This window comes from Somniosus microcephalus, chromosome 8 (genome assembly GCF_052327205.1).
Source record: "Somniosus microcephalus isolate GS21.2 chromosome 8, FLI_Smic_1.0, whole genome shotgun sequence".
NCBI classification, from domain to species: domain Eukaryota; kingdom Metazoa; phylum Chordata; class Chondrichthyes; order Squaliformes; family Somniosidae; genus Somniosus; species Somniosus microcephalus.
The window spans coordinates 120,777,574-120,796,477 of NC_140994.1; the positions used below are offsets into that span (position 1 = coordinate 120,777,574).

The following is an 18,904-nucleotide window of genomic DNA, read 5'->3' on the forward strand; positions in this document are numbered from 1 at the left end:
AACTTCTTTACCCAGAGAGTGGTGAAAATATGGAACTCGCCACCACATAGAATGGTTGAGGTGAATAGCATAGCTGCATTTAAGGGGAAGTTAGATAAGTACATGAGGGAGAAAAGAATAGCTGGATATATTGAGAGGGTGTGATGAAGTAGGGTGGGAGGAGGCTCGTGTGGAGCAAACAGCAGCGTAGACCAGCTGGGCCCAATGGCCTGTTTCTGGGCTGTAAATACTATGTCATTCTTTTTGTGCTGGGATGTGTGTCCAAACATTGCGCGGGGACAGGGTCAGGCTTGGCTGTGCTGCCGCTTGCCCACTCACTTTCTTCAATGGCAATGGAGAACAGGACAGTGGAGGTGTAAATCAATTCGACAAGACAACTGATACCCTAGCAATCAGCAGTTTTAATGATCAAGTACAACTAGTTACACACAGTAACAAGGCAATGAGTACAAAGGATGGATATTACCCCAATTCTTTGGAGAGAAGGTGACCATGTGTTCAAGCTGTCTGATCCTTTGTTCTGACTCCTGCTCTGCCTTCCCCTTTAAGGCAGTTCTTTATAGACACCCAGCTATATGCAGTATCCACATGACCATGACATAATCTACCCTTAGTCAATTTTACCCATATCCAAAACTGCTGCCTGTGTCCTAACTCGCACCAAGTCCCGTTCACCCATCACCCCTGTGCTCGCTGACCTAGATTGACTCCTGGTCTGACAACACCTCGATTTTTAAAATTTTCATCCTTGTGTTCAAATCCCTCCATGGCCTTGTCCCTCCCTATCTCTGTAACTTCTTCCTGCCCTACAACCCTCCGAGATCTCTGTGCTCCTCCAAATCTGGTCTCTTACGCTTTCCCCATTTCCGTCGCTCCACCATTGGCGGCCGTGCCCTCCCTAAACCTCTCTTCCTCCTTTAAGTCGCTCCTTAAAAACACAGCTTTTGAGAAGAAACTTAGAAGATTGAGAGGGGATCTCATTGAAACATACAAAATTATTACAGGGCTTGATAGGATGGATGCTGGGAGACTGTTTCCCTTGGCTGGGGAGTCTAGAACCAGGGGCCACAGCCTCAGGATAAAGGGTAGGCCATTCAGGACTGAGATGAGAAGAAATTTCTTTACACAGAGGGTGGCGAATCTTTGGAATTCTCTACCCCAGAGGGCTGTGGAGGCTCAGTCATTGGGTATATTCAAAACAGAAGTCGATAGATTTCTGACTAGTAAGGGCATCAAGGGATATGGCGATAGGGCCGGTGAATGGAGTTGAGGCAGAAGATCAGCCATGATCTCATTGAATGTTGGAGCAGGCTCGAAGGGCCGAATGGCCTACACCTGCTCCTATTTCTTATGGTCACCTGTCCTAATATCTCCTTATGCGCTCGGTGTCAAATTTTGTCGCTAACGCTCCTGTGAAGCGCCTTGCACTGTTTTACTGCACTAAAGGCACTATATAAATATAAGTTGTTGTTATACGGAATGCTTCCATTTTGTTTCCCCCGATTCTTCAACAGCTTCAGCCAGGCACAATTTAAGGCAAATTGCAGTAAATCAGTTCAGATTACAGAGTGGGTGGGGAGGCGGGTGCTGATTCCCGTGGAGTGGTGCTCCTGGCAGGTGTCAGCGTCTCTGGGAGATAATGGAGGTGGGTGGGGAGGGGCGGTGAAGGGTGTAGGAGATAGTGGGTCACGTGTTGACATTCTGTGGGTACGGATGCCGCAGTTGGTCGAGGCCAGTGGCGAGCCTATGAGAGACATTGTTTGACACTGTTTCACCGCTTCGCAGACCCTCCTGAAGCAGATGAACCTCGGCAACAAGAAGAGCAAGCTCCCGTTCCTGTCTGTGACCATGTCCTTGGAGGGCAAGGCGAGCCACCGGGAGCTGATGTCTCGTCTCCTGGCCGACCTGACGGGGAAACGGCTGTCGGTTGAAGATGTGGCCTCAGCCTTTGACCAGCTGCTGCGCGATCTGCCGGACCTCATCCTCGACACGCCCGAGGCTCCTCAGGTACGCGGGAATCAATCCTCTGCAAATCCGCCGTTAGAGGAAGCGTGACGTGGTCCCCGCTGCACATGGCGGACGTGTTTGTGCTAACGCCCAGGATACACATTGTACAGTTTAAAGGGGTAGCGCTATTACAGTACTCTACTATTGAACAAGAATGAAGAAGTGTGCCAGCCATGGCTCAGTGGGTAGCATTCTCGCCTGAGTCAGGAGGTCGTGTGTTCAAGTCCCACTCCAGAGACTTGAGCACTAAATCTAGGCTGACACTCTAGTGCAGTACTGAGGGAGTGCTGCACTGTTAGAGGTGCCGTGTGGACTGTGGTACTGAAAGTCCTGTTAATCTTTTCTCCTTGACCCACTCCTGAACCTGTTTCTTGGTTTTGGTCTGGCTTATAGTGCGGCCTGGACACCTCTGTTACTTCCTTGTGGGATCGGCCTATACTTAGGCCGAGGTACAATGGTACAAAAAATTTATTAAAAAGGCGAATGGAATGTTGGCTTTTATCGCGAGTGCTGGAATACAAAGGGGTGGCAGTTATGTTACAGCTGTACAGAGCTCTGGTTAGACCCCATCTGGAGTAACTGTGTTCGGTTCTGGGCACCGCGCCTCGGGAAGGAGATGTTGGCCTTGGAGGGGTTGCAGCGTAGATTCACCAGAATGATACCGGGGCTAAAAGGGTTAAATTATAAGGACAGGTTGCAAAAACTAGGTTTGTAGTCCCTTCAGCATAGAAGATTAAGGGGTGATCTAATCAAAGTGTTTAAGATGATTGAAGGAATTGATGGGGTAGAGAGAGAGAAACTATTTCCTCTGGTGGGAGAGTCCAGAACAAGGGGGCAGAACCTTATAATTAGAGCCAGGCTGTTCCGGGGTGATGTCAGGAAGCACTTCACACAAAGGGTGGTGGAAATCTGGAACTCTCTCCTCCAAAAGCTGCTGAGGCTCAGGGTCAATAGAAAATGTCAAAACTGAGATTGATAGATTTTTGCTAGGTAAGGGTATTAAGGGATGTCGATCAAAGGCGAGTAAATGGAATTAAGATACAGATTGGCCATCTTTGGAATTCTCTGCCCCAGAGGGCTGTGAATGCTGAGTCGTTGAGTATATTCAAGCCTGAGATTGATAGATTTTTGGACTCTAGGGGAATCGAGGGATATGGAGATCGGGCGGGAAAGTGGAGTTGATGTCGATGATCAGCCATGGTCTTATTGAATGGCGGAGCAGGCTGGAGGGGCCAAATGGCTCGCTCTTCTTATGTTCTTAACAGGCCCGAGGGCTGAATGGCCGCCTCCTGTTCCTAATGTTCCTATTAGGCCCTTTCAATACTGGCAACTACATTTGGCCTCAGAAGGACCTGGTACTTATCAGAAACAAAGAACTTGCATTTATATAAACGGCATTAGCGTCTTCAGGACGTCCCAAGCTGCTTCGCTGCCCATGGGTCAATTTTGAACTGGAGTCATGACACTTGGCTCAGCCATGACTTGGATTGCGGTGAAGAAATTAGTCGTTTTAGTGGTTTAATTTTAATCAGCAAGTCCAGTTCAATCCCCAACAAACGCTGGCAAAAAAAGTTCCTGAAATCCCGTGGACTAAAACTGAATTTAGCTTGTTCAGTCGCTGTGGAACGTTGGCCTTGGTTTTACGGAATGGCAGTTCCTTCCTGTAAGCAGAGCTAACAGGCTTCCATTTTCACGGAATTGCGGAATCTGATTCCTGAAAACCCTGGTTAAAAATTCCAGAAGCCTTTGCAATCAAAATGGAGGTGACCCATTCAGTGGGCCTGAAATTCTACCAGCCTTAACCAGGCCTGGTCCATGCTGCTTTCAGTCCAGCCAGCACTTGGTGCAGCGCACACTTCACGCGCCTAATGAGGCCAATGGTAGGGACCTTGGCAAATGGGTTTGTTTGCTTATTGCTGGCGCCGGTCGCAGCCCCCGGGGCAGCTTGGCGATCCCGGTGGGGGTGGGGGGGGGGTGGTGGAGGAATCCATTGAGTCGAATTGTTTCTGGGACAACTTGAAAACACTACACAAAAAACAACACGACGATTTGTCCATTCAAAATGGGGACACATGGGTAAACCACTTTGAAAAATTATACCAGAAAAACACACTAAGACCAGAGCAACACCAAATACGCAAAAAACTGGAAAAGCTTGAAATGGCCATAAAAGATAACCAAAACCCGCTAGACGCCATAATAACAGAAAAAGAACTTCTTGAAAAACTCAAGGACCTGCGACCAGGAAAAGCTTGCGGGACAGACGGCATACTAAACGAGATGATTAAACACGCAGACGACAAACTGAAACTGGCTATCCTAAAACTCTTCAACTTGGTTCGGAGTGTCGGTTATTTCCCTGACATCTGGAACAAAGGACTCATAACACCCATATACAAAAGTGGGGACAAAATCGACCCAAACAACTATCGAGGCATCTGTGTAAACAGTAACCTGGGGAAGGTATTCTGTAGCATCATAAACAAAAGACTTATAAACTTCCTTGAAGAGCACAATGTCTTGAGTAAAAGCCAAATTGGATTCCTGCCAAACTATAGAACATCCGATCATATCTTCATCCTACAGACCCTAATTGACAAACGCGTTCACCATAACAAAAGCAAAATCTACACATGCTTTGTAGATTTCCAGAAGGCTTTCGACTCCATCTGGCATGACGGTTTATTCCTGAAACTTATCGAAAGCGGGGTAGGAGGGAAAACATATGATGTAATTAAATCAATGTATACAAACAATAAATGTGCAGTTAAAATTGGAGACAAACAAACAAAATACTTCCCACAGGGGCGGGGGGGTGACGCAGGGCTCGCCAATCTCACCGACACTCTTTAATATTTACATTAATGGATTGGCAAAACTACTTGAACAATCTACAGCACCCGGCCTCACCCTATATGAATCCAAGGTTAAATTCCTCCTCTATGCCGACGACCTGGTTCTGCTGTCACCAACTAAGGAGGGTCTACAGCAGAACCTGGACCTGCTGGAGTCATACTGCCAGACTTGGGCCCTGACAATAAATCCCCAAAAAACCAAAGTCCTTGTGTTCCAGCAAAGATCCAAACAACATGGACCCACAATAAATTTCACAGTAGGAACAACCAAAATTGAACAAACCACTCACTACACATACTTGGGCTTAAAAATCAGTTCTACGGGAAACTTCAAACTGGCTGTGAATGAACTGAAAGAGAAAGCAAGAAGGGCTTTCTATGCCATCAAAAAATCAATCCAAATAGAAATCCCAATTAGCATTTGGCTCAAAATTTTCAAATCAGTAATTGAACCAATTGCATTCTATGGCAGTGAGGTCTGGGGACCACTAACACAACAAGATTTTGCAAAATGGGACAAACACCCAATTGAGATCCTACATGCGGAATTCTGTAAAAGTATCCTCCGGACTCAAAGGAAAACAGTAAACAACGCATGCAGGGCGGAACTAGGCCAATACCCATTAATAATCACTATCCAAAAAAGAGCCACCAAATTTTGGAATCACCTACAAATGAGCAACCCCCAATGCTATCACTACGACGCCCTGAAATGCCAAGAGCTGACCATAAAGAAGTGGGGGGTGGTGGGGGGGGGGGTGGTGGGGGGGGGGTGTGGGGTGGGGTGTGTGTGGGGGGGGGGGTGGGGTGGGGGGTGGTGTGGGTGTGGTGTGGGGGGGGTGGGGTGGTGGGTGTGGGGGGTGGGGAGGGGTGTGGGGGTGGGTGTGGGGTGGGGGGTGTGGGGTGGGGGTGGGGGGTGGGGGGTGGGGGGTGGTGGGGTGGGGGGGGTGGGGGTGGGGTGGGGGGTTGGTGTGGGGGGGGTGTGGTGTGGGGGGGGGTGTGGGGGGTGGGGGGGGGGGGTGGGGTGGGGGGGTGTGGGGTGGTGGGGTGGGGGGGTGGGGTGGTGGTGGGGGGGGTGTGTGGGGGGGGGGTGGGTTGGGGGGGGGGTGGTTGGGGGGGGGTGGTGGTTGGGGGGGTGGTGGGGGGGGGGTGGTGGTTGGGGGGGGGGGTGGGGGTGGGGGTGGGGGGGGTGGCCCAGTTGCCCATGACGTTACCCAGAATTCAGTGGGGGATGTAGCCGTGGCAATGCAGTGGGGCCTGTCTCGGTACCGGGTATCTGTTTCGCAAAGCAAGGTTGTGAGTTTTGCCTTCATTTTCCTTACCGCTGGTTGACATGTAATGTTCGGTGTTTGTGTGCAGATGCTGGGCCAGTTTGTAGCCCGTGCCATGGCTGACCATGTCCTACCTGAAAATTTTCTGGATAGCTACAAAGGGAAGGTTGATTGTGAGCAGGTCCGGTAAGCACAGACAGACTGGTGGAATATCTCGTTGCGGAATCTTGTAGCGATGGTTGGATCCCTGCCCATTCTTGCCATTCCTGAAGGCTGGATTGGTGTAATGTTGGAAAAAGTGTATTTGAGTACTCCCTCAAGCAGCCCTTTCCGTATCTCCCACTCTGAGGACAGAGTGACGGTGTCAGTGGGGACAAGCGTCTCAAAGTTCTGCCAATGCAAGTCCCCCACGCACCTGCCCTGGCCTCCAGCCTGAGACCACACTTCAAATCCCAGGGCCTGGGTTATTTGTCAGCGGTGCCTGCTCCTAGCCATTAGCCGGAGTGTAAGAATGGCGGCTCGCCCCCACTCCCAACGGCAGAAGGAGGGACAGTGCGACTCCCCGAAGGCCTGATCTCATCCTCTGGTCCCAGTAGAGCCAGCAAACCGCTTTGTGTACGACTGCCGGTCCCCAGAAATGGTTTGGGGCCTTCCCATAGGCCTCAGCGGGACGCATGGGGGCGGGGGGTGTTTGGCAGAAAATCCACTCGTAGCCCCCCACCACCATAATTTAAAGGATCACAGGAAACTGAGTGACATCCCGATTGAACTAGGTTTCACCCCAAATTCCACGCTGGATCCCCAGTGGCCGCTACTTCCCGGCACATTGGGAGAACGCCGGGATCGCTGAATTACATATATTTACCGAGATTTACCAAGAACTACATAGATTTCCATACAATTGCATAGAATTTACAGCACAGAAACAGGCCATTCGGCCCAACTGGTCCAGGCCGGTATTTATGCTTCACACAAGCCTCCCATCCTACTTCATCTCACCCTATCAGCATATCCTTCTATTCCTTTCTCCCTCATGTACTGATCTAACTTCCCCTTAAATGCAGCTATGCTATTTGCCTCAACCACTCCTTGTGGTGGCGAGTTCCACATTCTCATCACTCTCTGGGTGAAGAAGTTTCTCCTGAATTCTCTATTGGATTTATTAGTGACTATCTCATATTTATGACTTCTAGTTTTGGACTCCCCACAAGTGGAAACATCTTCTCTACGTCTACCTTATCAAACCCTTTCATAATTTTAAAGATCTCTATCTGTCACCCCACTGTCTCTCTTTTCTAGAGGAAGGAGCCTCAGCCTGTTCAGTCTTTCATGATAGTTGTACTTTCTCAGTTCTGGCATCATCCTTGTAAATCTTTTTTTGCACTTTCTCCAGTGCTTCTATATCCCTTTTTCTAGTATGGGGACCAGTACCGAGCCAGTTTCTTTCGTTTATTTTAGTAGGGTATTTGTTAACGTTCATATCACTAAGGACTGTAGAGGAGCAAAGAGATTGAGGGGTCCATTTACACAAATCATTAAAAGCCAGTAGACAGGCACAACAAGCAATCAAAAAGACTAATAGAATGTTGGCCTTTATCTCAAAGGGGTGGAAGTTATGTTACAGTTGTTTAAATCTCTGGTCAGACCCCATTTAGAGTAACTGGGTTCAGTTCTGGGCACCGCACCTCCGGAAGGAGATGTTGGCCTTGCAGCACAGATTCACCAGAATGATACCTGGGCTTAAAGGGTTAAATTATCAGGACAGCTTCATAAACATGACTTGTATTCCCTCGAGTATGAGAGATTGAGGGGTGATCTAATTGATCAAGTTTTCAGATGACACCAAGTTAGGAGGCACAGTAAGTTGTGTAGCTGGGAGCAGGAAGTTACAACTAGACGTAGCAGACTAACTGAGTGGGCAAATCTATGGCAGGTGGAGTTCAATGTGGGGAAGTGTGAGCTCATCCACTTGGATCTGAGAAAGACAAATGGGAATATTTTCTTAATGGTGAGAGACTAGAAACGGTGGAGGAACAAAGATTTAGGAGTCCATGTACACAAACCACTAAAAACTAGTGACGGGTACAAAAAGCAATCAAAAAGGGGAATGAAATGTTGGCCTTCATCTGAAGAGGGCTGGAACACAAAGGGGGTGGAGGTTGTGCTTCAGTTGTACAGAGCCGGTCAGACCCCATCTGGACTCCTGCGTTCAGTTCTGGGCACCGCACCTCAGGAAGGATATATTGTCGAGTAAAATGTAGTGGGCCCCAAACCGAATCTTTGCATGCCTGCTTCCCCAGTGTGATATTAGGGTCTGAAAATTTAAGGTCCTTGTTTGAAATTCCATGGCCCTTTCTGTTAACAACAACTTGTATTTATAGAGCGCCTTTAATGTAGTAAAATGTCCCAAGGCACTTCACAGGATCGTTATCAGACAAAATTTGACAACAAGCCACATAAGGGGATATTAGGACAGGCTTGGTCAAAGAGGTAGGTTTTAAGGACGGTCTTAAAGGAGGAGAGAGAGGTAGAGAGGTTAAGGGTGTGAATTCCAGAATTTAGGATCTAGGCAGTGAAGGCACGGCCGCCAATGGTGGGGCGAAGGAAACAAACATTTAACGGCCTTTTATGCCTTCAGTGAAATGGCAGACAGCAGAACTCCCTCCCCATGTGGTAGCAGGTCGTAGCTTTAATGTTGCAGCCCGCATAGCTCGTGGGGTTTGGGCACTAGGTGTCTAACTGGTGAGTGTAGACTGAGGCCGCACATGTGAAACTAAAAGAAAACCATTTCTCTCTTCATAGTGGAGCGCTAAGGTGTGACCTCGCTATTAAAAAAGGCCCGTGCTCTCCTGCAATCATCGGTAAAAACACACAGAATCCACCCCCCCCCCCCATGCTCATCAGAAGGTCATAGGTCCGAGCTGCATTAGCCAATCACAGTCGCTGTTGCAGTTGGGGTGAGACAAGTTGCCACATCGCCTCCCCCTGGGGAAGAATTCACAAAATTACCCCTCTCTAGTAGCCTCCTCCCTCCCCACCACACCTCTCCAGGAATAAAAAGGATCACGCTCAGCTGTGAAGTGCTCCGTCGCCACTCATTCTGCAGGCCCCTCGGGCGCACCAGTAAGGAGGGAAGTGGAGAATTTGCAAGATCCGACAATGAGAATACTGTGTAGACATTGTGCTCAGGAGCTTGGATTGACCAGGGTGCTGATCACCATAGCGACAGCCAGCCCAAGCTAGGCCTCGCCATCAGCGCTGCCTGAAGTCTGGACTTGAACCCCTCAAAAGGCTTCACCAGGAGAGTCCCCGGTTGACCGGTTGATCTCTCACTATGCTCCGAAAATCCTGGGGATACTAGTATCTGGAGAGACTAGAGAAGCTGGGATTGTTCTCCTAGCAGAGAATGTTAAGGGGAGATTTAACAGAGGTATTCAAAATTATGAAAGGTTTTGATAAAGTGGATAGGGAGAAACTGTTTCCACTGGCAGGAGGGTCGGTAACCAGAGGGCAGAGATTTAAGATAATTGGCAAAAGAACCAAAGGGGAGATGAGGAGAATTGTATCATTCTATGATTCTAAGGGCTGGATATTGGCTCGAAGGCGCGTTCCGTGTGGTGGGGGGGGGGGGTGCTGTTTTGAAGTCGGGAAACCCGGAAGTATGGGTTTCCCGCACGTGACATCTTAAAGAAATTTTTCTGTTGGTTTCTCACCCACAGCCAGCCTGATTGACAGCTGGGCTGAGAGCAGGTAGGTCTAGTGGGGGAGTGGGAGAGATCGTGGTGGGGGAGTTGATCCGAGGGGTCTGATCGCGGGAGGGAGGGTCCAGTGGTGGTAGGGAGGAGCAGGTGGTGGTCGGGGGGTGGGTGGATGTTGAGCAGACAAATTGCGGGGTGGGGGGTGGTGCGGGTTTACTGGTAAGCTTTTTGGAAACACTCCAGCTCCTCCTGGCCCACAAGCATTGCTGTAAAGGCACTTACCTCATGGGTTCAGCCCTTCTCGTCTGCTTTCAACTGCCGTGTTTCCCGAGGCCAGGGAAATCGGCTGCCTGTGATTAAAAACAGAATCACTGATAAAATGAAGGCAGGCAGAGCCTTTAACATATTTAAATGACCAACCCACCTTCTGCAAGCGGATTGGTCGCCTGCCCCTTGTCCCGCCTTCGTTACAACCGGAAGTGGGCAGGTTCGAGGCAGGATGGGTTCCTGTTTCAGATTTTTTACCTTTTTAACCTCCCACCCGAACCAAAACCCACCCGTTTTGGGGGGTTAAAATTCCCCCCTAAGTGTCTTGCTGCAGTTTCCCATTCCCCCTGCTCTGCACGACTAACATTTTGGCAACGGGCAAGCTAGTAGCATTGACTGTGCCCCTCACCGACCTCTGACCTCTGTGCCTGTTTCCCCTCAGTGTGGCACTGGACAAGGCCACAGTGCTGCTGAGCATGAAGCGAGGAGTGCGTCTGGACAACGTCTGGGGGGTCGGAGGCGGCCTGAGACCCGTGAAGCAGCTTGTCAAAGAGGTAAGCCAGCGATCTGCCGGGGTGGGGTGTGGCGGGGCGGTGGGTGCGGGGTTCAAACTAGTCCTGCCGGTGGAAGTGGGAAAATTGGGGAGGTTGGTTGCCGGGCATGGAGCCCTGCAATTTTGAGGCCCTGAACTTCATTTAAATTCGACAGGCGAGCTGCGGGGTGCCAAACAGGCGTTACCGACGCGGCTCACTTGATTGAGGCCTCATGAGTGGGCTGGGGCAGCCGCCAGAAAGGTAGGTTATGGGGAAAGGGGCGCGACCGCGGAGGGTGGTGTGCCCTGGGTCGGCAGCAGCTCAGATATAATACACTCCTGCTCCTCCGGCCCCCACAAAAATAATTCGACACTTACCTAAGCTGGGCCTCTTCTCTTCCATCGCCCATGGAACTGGTCGGAGTGTGCACTGCGCAGGCTCTGACCTAAAATGGCACTCGGGGTCCAATTTACATCACACGACCCCGATTTCCATATTAAAAGGGGCGTATCACTTGAAACAGGCGGGCGCTTTGGATACTCGTCGGTAGGCCCTTTTCAAAATGGAGCCGGCCGCATCGCTGGTGGTAACGGGGCGGTATGGCAACCAACTCCAGGTCGAGATCTTTACTGCCTCATTAACACCAGTTGAGGCCACTCAAAATCGACCCCTAGGTGTTTTATTTTTCATGCTTGGAGTGGGAGTAAGATTATTCCCCTTTCAGACTTTCTCACTGCAGCAATTGCCTGTCACTTCACTGATCTGGTAACTCCAATATGGGACCACTTCTAGGGCAGGATTGGCTAACTTAAGGGATAAATAAATCATTTGTAGTGTTTACCCGATGACCTATTGCATCCAGTAACTCCTTGAAGCCAGCCTATGTGATGTCGTGGGAAAGAAAGGGCTCGCCTTTATATAGGGCCTTTCACATCCTCAGGACGTCCTAATGCGCTTCACTGCCAATGAGTTACTCTTGAAGGACATCACTGTTGTAACATAGGCAAACATGGCAGCCATTTTGTGCACAGTAAACGGCAGTCGGCCACGGCTCAGTTGGTAACACTCCCCCTTCTGAGTGAGAAGGTTGTGGGTTCAAGCACCCACTCGAGGGACTTGAGCACAAAATCCAGGCTGACACTCCCAGTGCAGTACTGAGGGAGTGCTGCACTGTTGGAGGTGCTGTCTTTCGGATGAGATGTTAAACCAAGGCCCCGCCTGCCCTCTCAGAGGAACATAAAAAATCCCACGTCACTATTCGAAGAAGAGCAGAGGAGTTCTCGCCAGTGTCCTGGGCAATATTTATCCCTCAAACAACATCACTAAAACAAATGATCTGGTCATTGTCACATTGCTGTTTGTGGGACCTTGCTATGTGCAAATTGGCTGCCGCGTTTCCTACATTACAGCAGTGACTACACTTCAAAAAGTACTTCATTGACTGTGATGCGCTTTGGGACGTCCTCAGATCGTGAAAGGCGCTATATAAATGCAAGCATTTCTTTCACTGGCGCGTGTACTAATCTGTTTAATGGAAGCTCTGCTACGCACACTGACTAACAGAAGGAGGTGGAGCAGCAGTTGGCCAACAGTAACCTTTTGACCTCTTCACCAGATGAATCTGTTGCTGAAGGAATACCTGCTGTCTACAGATACAGCTGAAGCCGGGCTCTGCCTGCAGAACCTTGAGGTTCCTCACTTCCACCACGAGCTGGTCTATGAGGTACGTTACTCTTTGTCTCGCCAGATGGTCTTCCCTTCACCGCCCCCCCCCCCTCCATTTCTTGATCCGCTGACGCAGATAAATCAAAGGTTCAACACCCATACCCCTCCCTCCCCGGCCACATTAGGGGTGCGGGTAGTCCAGTGTGTTGTTACTGGGTTACAGCGTCTTTCAGTGTTGGTGTGTGTGTCTGTGTGACCTTGGAACAGCTCAGCCTGGGGATAATAGGAGCTAAAAGCTGCCAGTCACCTGGGTTTGTTCGGGAAGAGGAGCCATTGGTTGAATCTCAATATTTTAGTTAATTGTCTGTCTCTGGACCATGAGGTTCACTTTGTGACATTATACATGAGTGGGAGCTAACTGCTGATGCTACTGCGATTCTGTCACTAACTGGCTGCCCGTCCCTCCGCATTGCTGCCCGTCCATCTGCATTGCTGCTTTTCCCTCCGTGTCGCTCCCGGCGTCTGCGTGTCGCTCCCGGCGTCTGCGTGTCGCTCCCAGCAGCTCATTGACCATATCCTTTAATACTCTGTCCTGCAGGCCGTGGTGATGGTTCTTGAATCCACCAGTGGCGACGCCTCTAACCTGATTGTAAAACTCCTGAAGAGTTTCTGGGAGTCTGGGTTTTTAACTCTCGACCAGATGAACCGGGTGAGTTTGCTGAATCCACCTCAGCACCTTACAATCCTGCTCGCGAGGGAAAAACATTGGAAGCAAAATATATTGAAAATCGAAGGGCTGTTCAAACATCTTCTGAATTTTCATTGGTTTGATCACCTTCGCATAGAATCATACAACACAGAAGGAGGCCATTCGGCCCATCGTGCCTGTGCTGGCTGTTTGAAAGAGCTGTTCAGTTAATCCCACTCCACTGCTCTTTTCCCATAGCCCTGCAAATGTTTCCTTTCCAAGTATTTATACAATTCCCTTTTGAAGGTTATTATTCCACCACCCTTTGCATTCCAGATCATCATAACTCGCTGTGTAAAAGAAATTCTCATCTCCACTCTGGTTCTTTTGCCAAATACCTTACATCGGAGTCCTCTGGTTACTCACCCTCTGCCAGTGGAAACAGTTTCTCCTTATTTGCTCTATCAAAACCCTTCATGATTTTGAACGCCTCTATCAGATCTCCCCTTAACCTTCTCTTCTCTAAGGAGAACAACCCCAGCTCTCCACATAACCTTGTGATCTCCTTTTTGCTCATGCCTGGAGTCCTTGATGATACCCTCAGTTGCACAATTCTCTTCAAATTGCAAGCCCTGGTGGACAAGCAGGCTGACTTTCCACTGAAGCCAAGATTATTCTCATGATCTGACCAGACCTGTTGGGGAAAAAATAGCTGAGAAGTCCAGTAATGGTGAGGGAGAGAGTTCCACTCCAGAGACACAAAATTCAGGCTGACACTAGTGCAGTACTGAGGCAGTGCTGTATTGTCGGTGGTGCCATCTTTCGGATGAGACCAAGCCCCCATCTGCCCTCGCAGGTGGATGTAAAAGATTCCATGACGCTATTTCAAAGAAGAGCAGGGGAGTTATCCTTGGTGTCCTGACCAATATTTATCCCTCAACCAACATCGCTAAAACAGATGATTTGGTCATGATTGTTTGTGGGACCTTGCTGTGCACAAATTGGCTTTGGGTCATCCTAAGGTCAAGAAAGGAGCTGGAGAATTGCAAGAATGTCTTTCTGTCTTTCTGTCAACCTTGACTTACTAAAGACGCTATCTTCCTTTCCTTTTCCCCCCTCCTCCCTTTTTCTGCAGGGATTCATACGGGTGTTTGATGCCATGCTGGACATCAGTCTAGACATGCCAAACTCTTACAGCACTCTCAAGGGGTTTGTGGACCATTGTCAGCAGCAAGGGGTCATCACCAAAGCACTCCAAGATCAGTGCCCTAAACGGTAGGATATGAAAATGCGTAATTGTTAAGAAGGGAGCTGGGACTTGAGGAATTCTATGCCATTAAGTAGATCTTTCAGTGTATGTCTGAGCCATGTAGCTCAGGAAGGTCCCAACTTCAGTCTTCAGTCTCCTGAGTTGGTTGATAGCCTGGGTAGCACTTAAGCACTATTGGTTTGAGTATTGGCTAGAGTGGAGAACAATCAACTGAGATTCCCATCTGGTATCATCCTAATAAACCTTTTTTGCACTTTCTCCAGTGTTTCTATATCCTTTTTGTAATACGGATACCAGAACTGAGCCAATTTAATTTGTTCATTTATTTTCACTTTTAGCGATTGTAGCACATTTTAGTAGGTACTGTATTTGGTATCACTAGGAACTGTAGAGGAACAAAGAGATTTAAGGGCCCAAGTACACAACCCTAAAAGCTCGTGGACTGGTACAAAAAGCAATCAAAAAGGCGAATGGAATGTTGGCCTTTATCTCGAGGGCTGGAACACAAAGGGGTGGAAGTTACGTTACAGCTGTGCAGAGCTCTGGTTAGACCCCATCTGGAGTAACAGTTCTGGGCACCGCGCCTCAGGAAGGAGACACTGTTGAGTGACATGTAGTGGGCCCCAAACCGAATCTTTGCAGGATCCTCCCCTGCGTGATATTAGTGCATGAAAGTTTAAAATCCTCATTGAAATTCCATTGTCCTTTATTTTAACAGCTGCGTTAACAATGGGGCAGTAATTCCTCCCCAAACACGTGAGTACGGAAGGGGTACTTGCGCGTCTGGCCGGAGGAAATGCCGGTTTTCAGCATGCACAGCGCATGTGCTGAAAACCGGCATTTCCTCTCCTCTAACCCAAGAGGTGAAGAGGCTAGCGCGTGCGCTGTAGGGGGCAGCGCGTGCGTCTTGGATTTCCTCTGTTTTGGGGGATTTGCGCATGTGTAAAGGCCTCCGGTCTTTACGCTTGTAAAAAGCACACGTAAGTATTTATTTTTACAGGTAAGTGGTGTTTTAGTGCAATTTAGAATTTTTTTTCCCACAGGTTTATTATTTTAAAGAATCTACAATAAGGTAAGTTTAGTTTTAGACCCTTTTTATTAAAAATTTATTTTTTTCAAAAAAAAAAAATTTGTTTAAATTATTTTTTTAAACTTATTTATACTTAATTTAATGATTGGGATGTTTTTAAAATTTTTATTTAAAGTTTAAATAGTGTTTTGGGCCCCTGTAGTTTTCATGAGTTTGACAGTTCTTACTCTCAAACTCATGAATGAACCTTCCCCTCCCCTGATTGGTTGTACAGTGCTCACCTGATCCCAGCCGGCACATCGCACTAACTACGCCGCTGGATCAGGTAAGCACAGTGCGCCGACAGCTGAACCGGGCCTGTGACAGGAAATGCAAGCGGGCCCGGGCTTCAGATGTCGGCGCGCAGGGTGAGTGCAGATCGGGGGCTTGCACGCGCGGCAAGCCCCCGACACCAAGTTCTGGGCCGTTAACTTGCATTTATATAGTGCCTTTAAAGTAGTAAAACATCCAAAGGTGCTTTACAGGAGCGTCATCAGACAAAGAATTGACACCCAGCCATTTCAGACAGATCAGGACAGGTGACTATCAGCTTCCTGAAAAGGGGAGGTTTTAAGGAACGTACAGAGGTGGAGAGGTTTAGGGAGGGAATTCCAGAATTGAAGGCCTAGGCACCTGAAGGCCGGGCGACAATGGTGGGGTGAAGGAAATGGTGGGGTGAAGGAAATCGCGGGGTGGTGGGGGGGGGAAAAGAGGCCAGAATTCAAGGAATGCGGAGATCGCAGAGGGTTGTAGGGCTGGAAGAGGTGACAGCGATAGGGAGGGGCGAGGGCATGGAGAGATTTGAACACAAGGATGAGAACTTTAAAATGGAGGCGTTGCCGGACCAGGAGCTAATGTAGGTCAGCGAGCACAGGGGTGATGGGTGAACGGAACTTGGAGTGAGTTAGGCGACGGGCAGCAGAGTTTTGGTCGAACTGAAGTTTACGGAGGGTGGACGATGGGAGGCCAACCAGGAGCGCCTTGGAATAGTCGAGTCTGGAGTTGACAGAGGCATGGATCAGGGTTTCAGCAGCCAGACATTGCACGGCAAGTATTTAACTGTGCTTCGTTCAAAGTTGCGGAGCAACAGAAGCTACGAGAGATTTTTTTTCTTGCCTATTTGTTTGCCACCACTCATGGAGGTGCTGCTTCGCGGTGGTGCGGGATTCCGCAGGAACCCTTCAGGTACCTCACACCAAGGAGCTGTCATTCAACTGGAGAGAGTGCAAAAAAAGATTTCTAAGGAAGATACAAGAACTGAGAGGTTATAACTATCAGGAAAAACTGAACAGGCTGGGGCTCTTTAAAAAAAAGAGAAGGCTGAATGGTGACCTAATTGAGGTCTTTCAAATTATGATGAGATTCGATAGGGTTGAGGGAGGAGTTTAAAACTGGGGTCATGAATATAAGATAGTCACTAACATATCCAACGGGGAATTCTGGAGAAACTTCTTTACCCAGAGAGCGGTTAGAATGTGGAACATGCGGGAGTGTTTGAGGCAAATAGCATAGATGCATTTCAGGGAAAGGTAAGTGAGTGCATGATGGGGAAAGGAATAGAAGAATATACTGATAGGGTGAGATGGAGCAAGGTGGGAGGAGGCTGGTGTGGAGCATTAACACCGGCACAGACCAGTTGGGCCAAATGGCTTGTTTCTGTGCTGTAAAATTCTATGCAAACTGACACTCGCCCCTGTTGCCGCAGTGAGTGTAACTTTTTTTAAATTTTAATCTATAACGTGTCTATTGATTTAAACTATTATTAATGGGAAAGTGCCCACGTTACTTTTAATGGAACCGTTGAGGGGGGGGTGGCGGGGGGTGCTATCTCCTAATGGGGCTTGGTGTTAAATTTTGTTTCATTACGCTCCTGTGCAGCACCTTGGGACATTTCTACTACGTTAAAGGCGCTATATAAATGCAGGTGGTTGTTGTTGCAGCTTATTATTTTCTGTGAGGTTGTTTATTTTCTTCACTCCGTGTTGCATTGCTGTTTTTATAAATTCCGTTCTCTCTCTTTCCCCCAGTGAAGCGAGGTCCTCCATGAGCGAGGACGGGAGTAACTGCGTCGCGCAGGCAGCCCAGTAAGAGGCCCCAAAAGTTGGAACGGATGCGCCTGAGCTAAGGGAGCGTTCACCGTATCTCGGGCGCAGCAAGAGTCACATTTGGGTTCCAGAGAATAAAGAGGGGGCTAAGGATGAGTCGGCGGGGAATGAATCCTGTCACGGTTCCAATTAATTGGGCTGCCTTCCTGTCATGGTTTTAATAACGGCAAACTGTTGCTAAAAATGTGCTTTTGAACTCACCTGCTAAAGGGAGCGTGTCACCTGCTAAAGGGAGCGTGTCTCCTGCTCCATTTGATCTTACCTCAGGTCTTGGGGAGTCAGTGCTCGAGAGTTCAGTTTAGAGCTGAGGTCTGCGGAATGTGAAACTTTGAAATGTTTCCTGTTAGAAATGAGCGTCATTTAAAGAGAAACCTTTTGGGGGAATTTTGCTCTGGGTGTGTCGCACACCGCAGTATAGAAAATTCAACTGTGTAATTGCAGTTTTGGGCGTTTATATTCTTTACGGCCTCTTGACAATAAAGCTTTATATTTCATTACTAGAGTCTGCGTTTAAAAAAAATCAAAACAGCCCAGGGTCAGAGGTGGACTAACACGCATGGCGACAGGGGCTGTGCCCAGGGCCAGAGGTGGATTAACACGCGTGGCTACAGGGCCTGGACCTAGGGTCAGAGGTGGACTAACACACGGGCCTATAGGGCCTGGGCCCAGGGTCAGAGGTGGACTAACACATGGGCCTATAGGGCCTGGGCCCAGGGTCAGAGGTGGACTAACACATGGGCCTGCAGGGCCTGTGCCCAGGGTCAGAGGTGGATTAACACACGAGCCTACAGGGCTTGGGCCCAGGGTCAGTGGTGGACTAACACACGGGCCTATTGGGCCTGGGCCCAGGGTCAGAGGTGAACTAACACACGGGCCTATAGGGCCTGTGCCCAGGGTCAGAGGTGGACTAACACATGGGCCTACACTATAGGGCCTGGGCCCAGGGTCAGAGGTGGACTAACCCATGGGCCTATAGGGCCTGTGCCCAGGGTCAGAGGTGGACTAACACACGGGCCTACAGGGCCTGGGCCCAGGGTCAGAGGTGGACTAACACATGGGCCTACACTATAGGGCCTGGGCCCAGGGTCAGAGGTGGACTAACACACGGGCCTATAGGGCCTGTGCCCAGGGTCAGAGGTGGATTAACACACGGGCCTACAGGGCCTGGGCCCAGGGTTAGAGGTGGACTAACACATGGGCCTACACTACAGGGCCTGGACCCAGGGTCAGAGGTGGACTAACACATGGGCCTACACTACAGGGCCTGGGCCCAGGGTCAGAGGTGGACTAACACACGGGCCTTTCGGGCCTGTGCCCAGGGCCAGAGGTGGACTAACATGCGGGCCTACAGGGCCTGGGCCCAGGGCCAGAGGTGGATTAACACACGGGCCTACAGGGCTTGGGCCCAGGGTCAGAGGTGGACTAACACATGGGCCTACACTACAGGGCCTGTGTCCAGGGCCAGAGATGGACTAA

At 49.4% G+C, this 18,904-nt stretch overlaps 1 protein-coding gene across 4 annotated transcripts in view; it reads left to right on the plus strand.

Moving 5' to 3' along the window:
• The window catches only part of LOC147113765 (programmed cell death protein 4-like), a 43,880-nt gene extending 25,958 nt beyond the window's left edge, over positions 1–17,922 (plus strand). For 3 of the 4 annotated variants that reach the window (XM_085995080.1, XM_085995077.1, XM_085995078.1), the window contains 7 exons: positions 1,786–2,007; positions 6,222–6,319; positions 10,541–10,652; positions 12,247–12,354; positions 12,895–13,005; positions 14,120–14,259; positions 17,351–17,922. In XM_085995080.1, the coding sequence (XP_085851206.1) occupies positions 1,786–2,007; positions 6,222–6,319; positions 10,541–10,652; positions 12,247–12,354; positions 12,895–13,005; positions 14,120–14,259; positions 17,351–17,411 (852 nt within the window). In that variant the 3' untranslated portion in view covers positions 17,412–17,922. The remainder of the gene's footprint in view (positions 1–1,785; positions 2,008–6,221; positions 6,320–10,540; positions 10,653–12,246; positions 12,355–12,894; positions 13,006–14,119; positions 14,260–17,350) is intronic. The other variant, XM_085995079.1, reaches the window with a different exon arrangement.
• Positions 17,923–18,904: the final 982 nt, after the last annotated feature.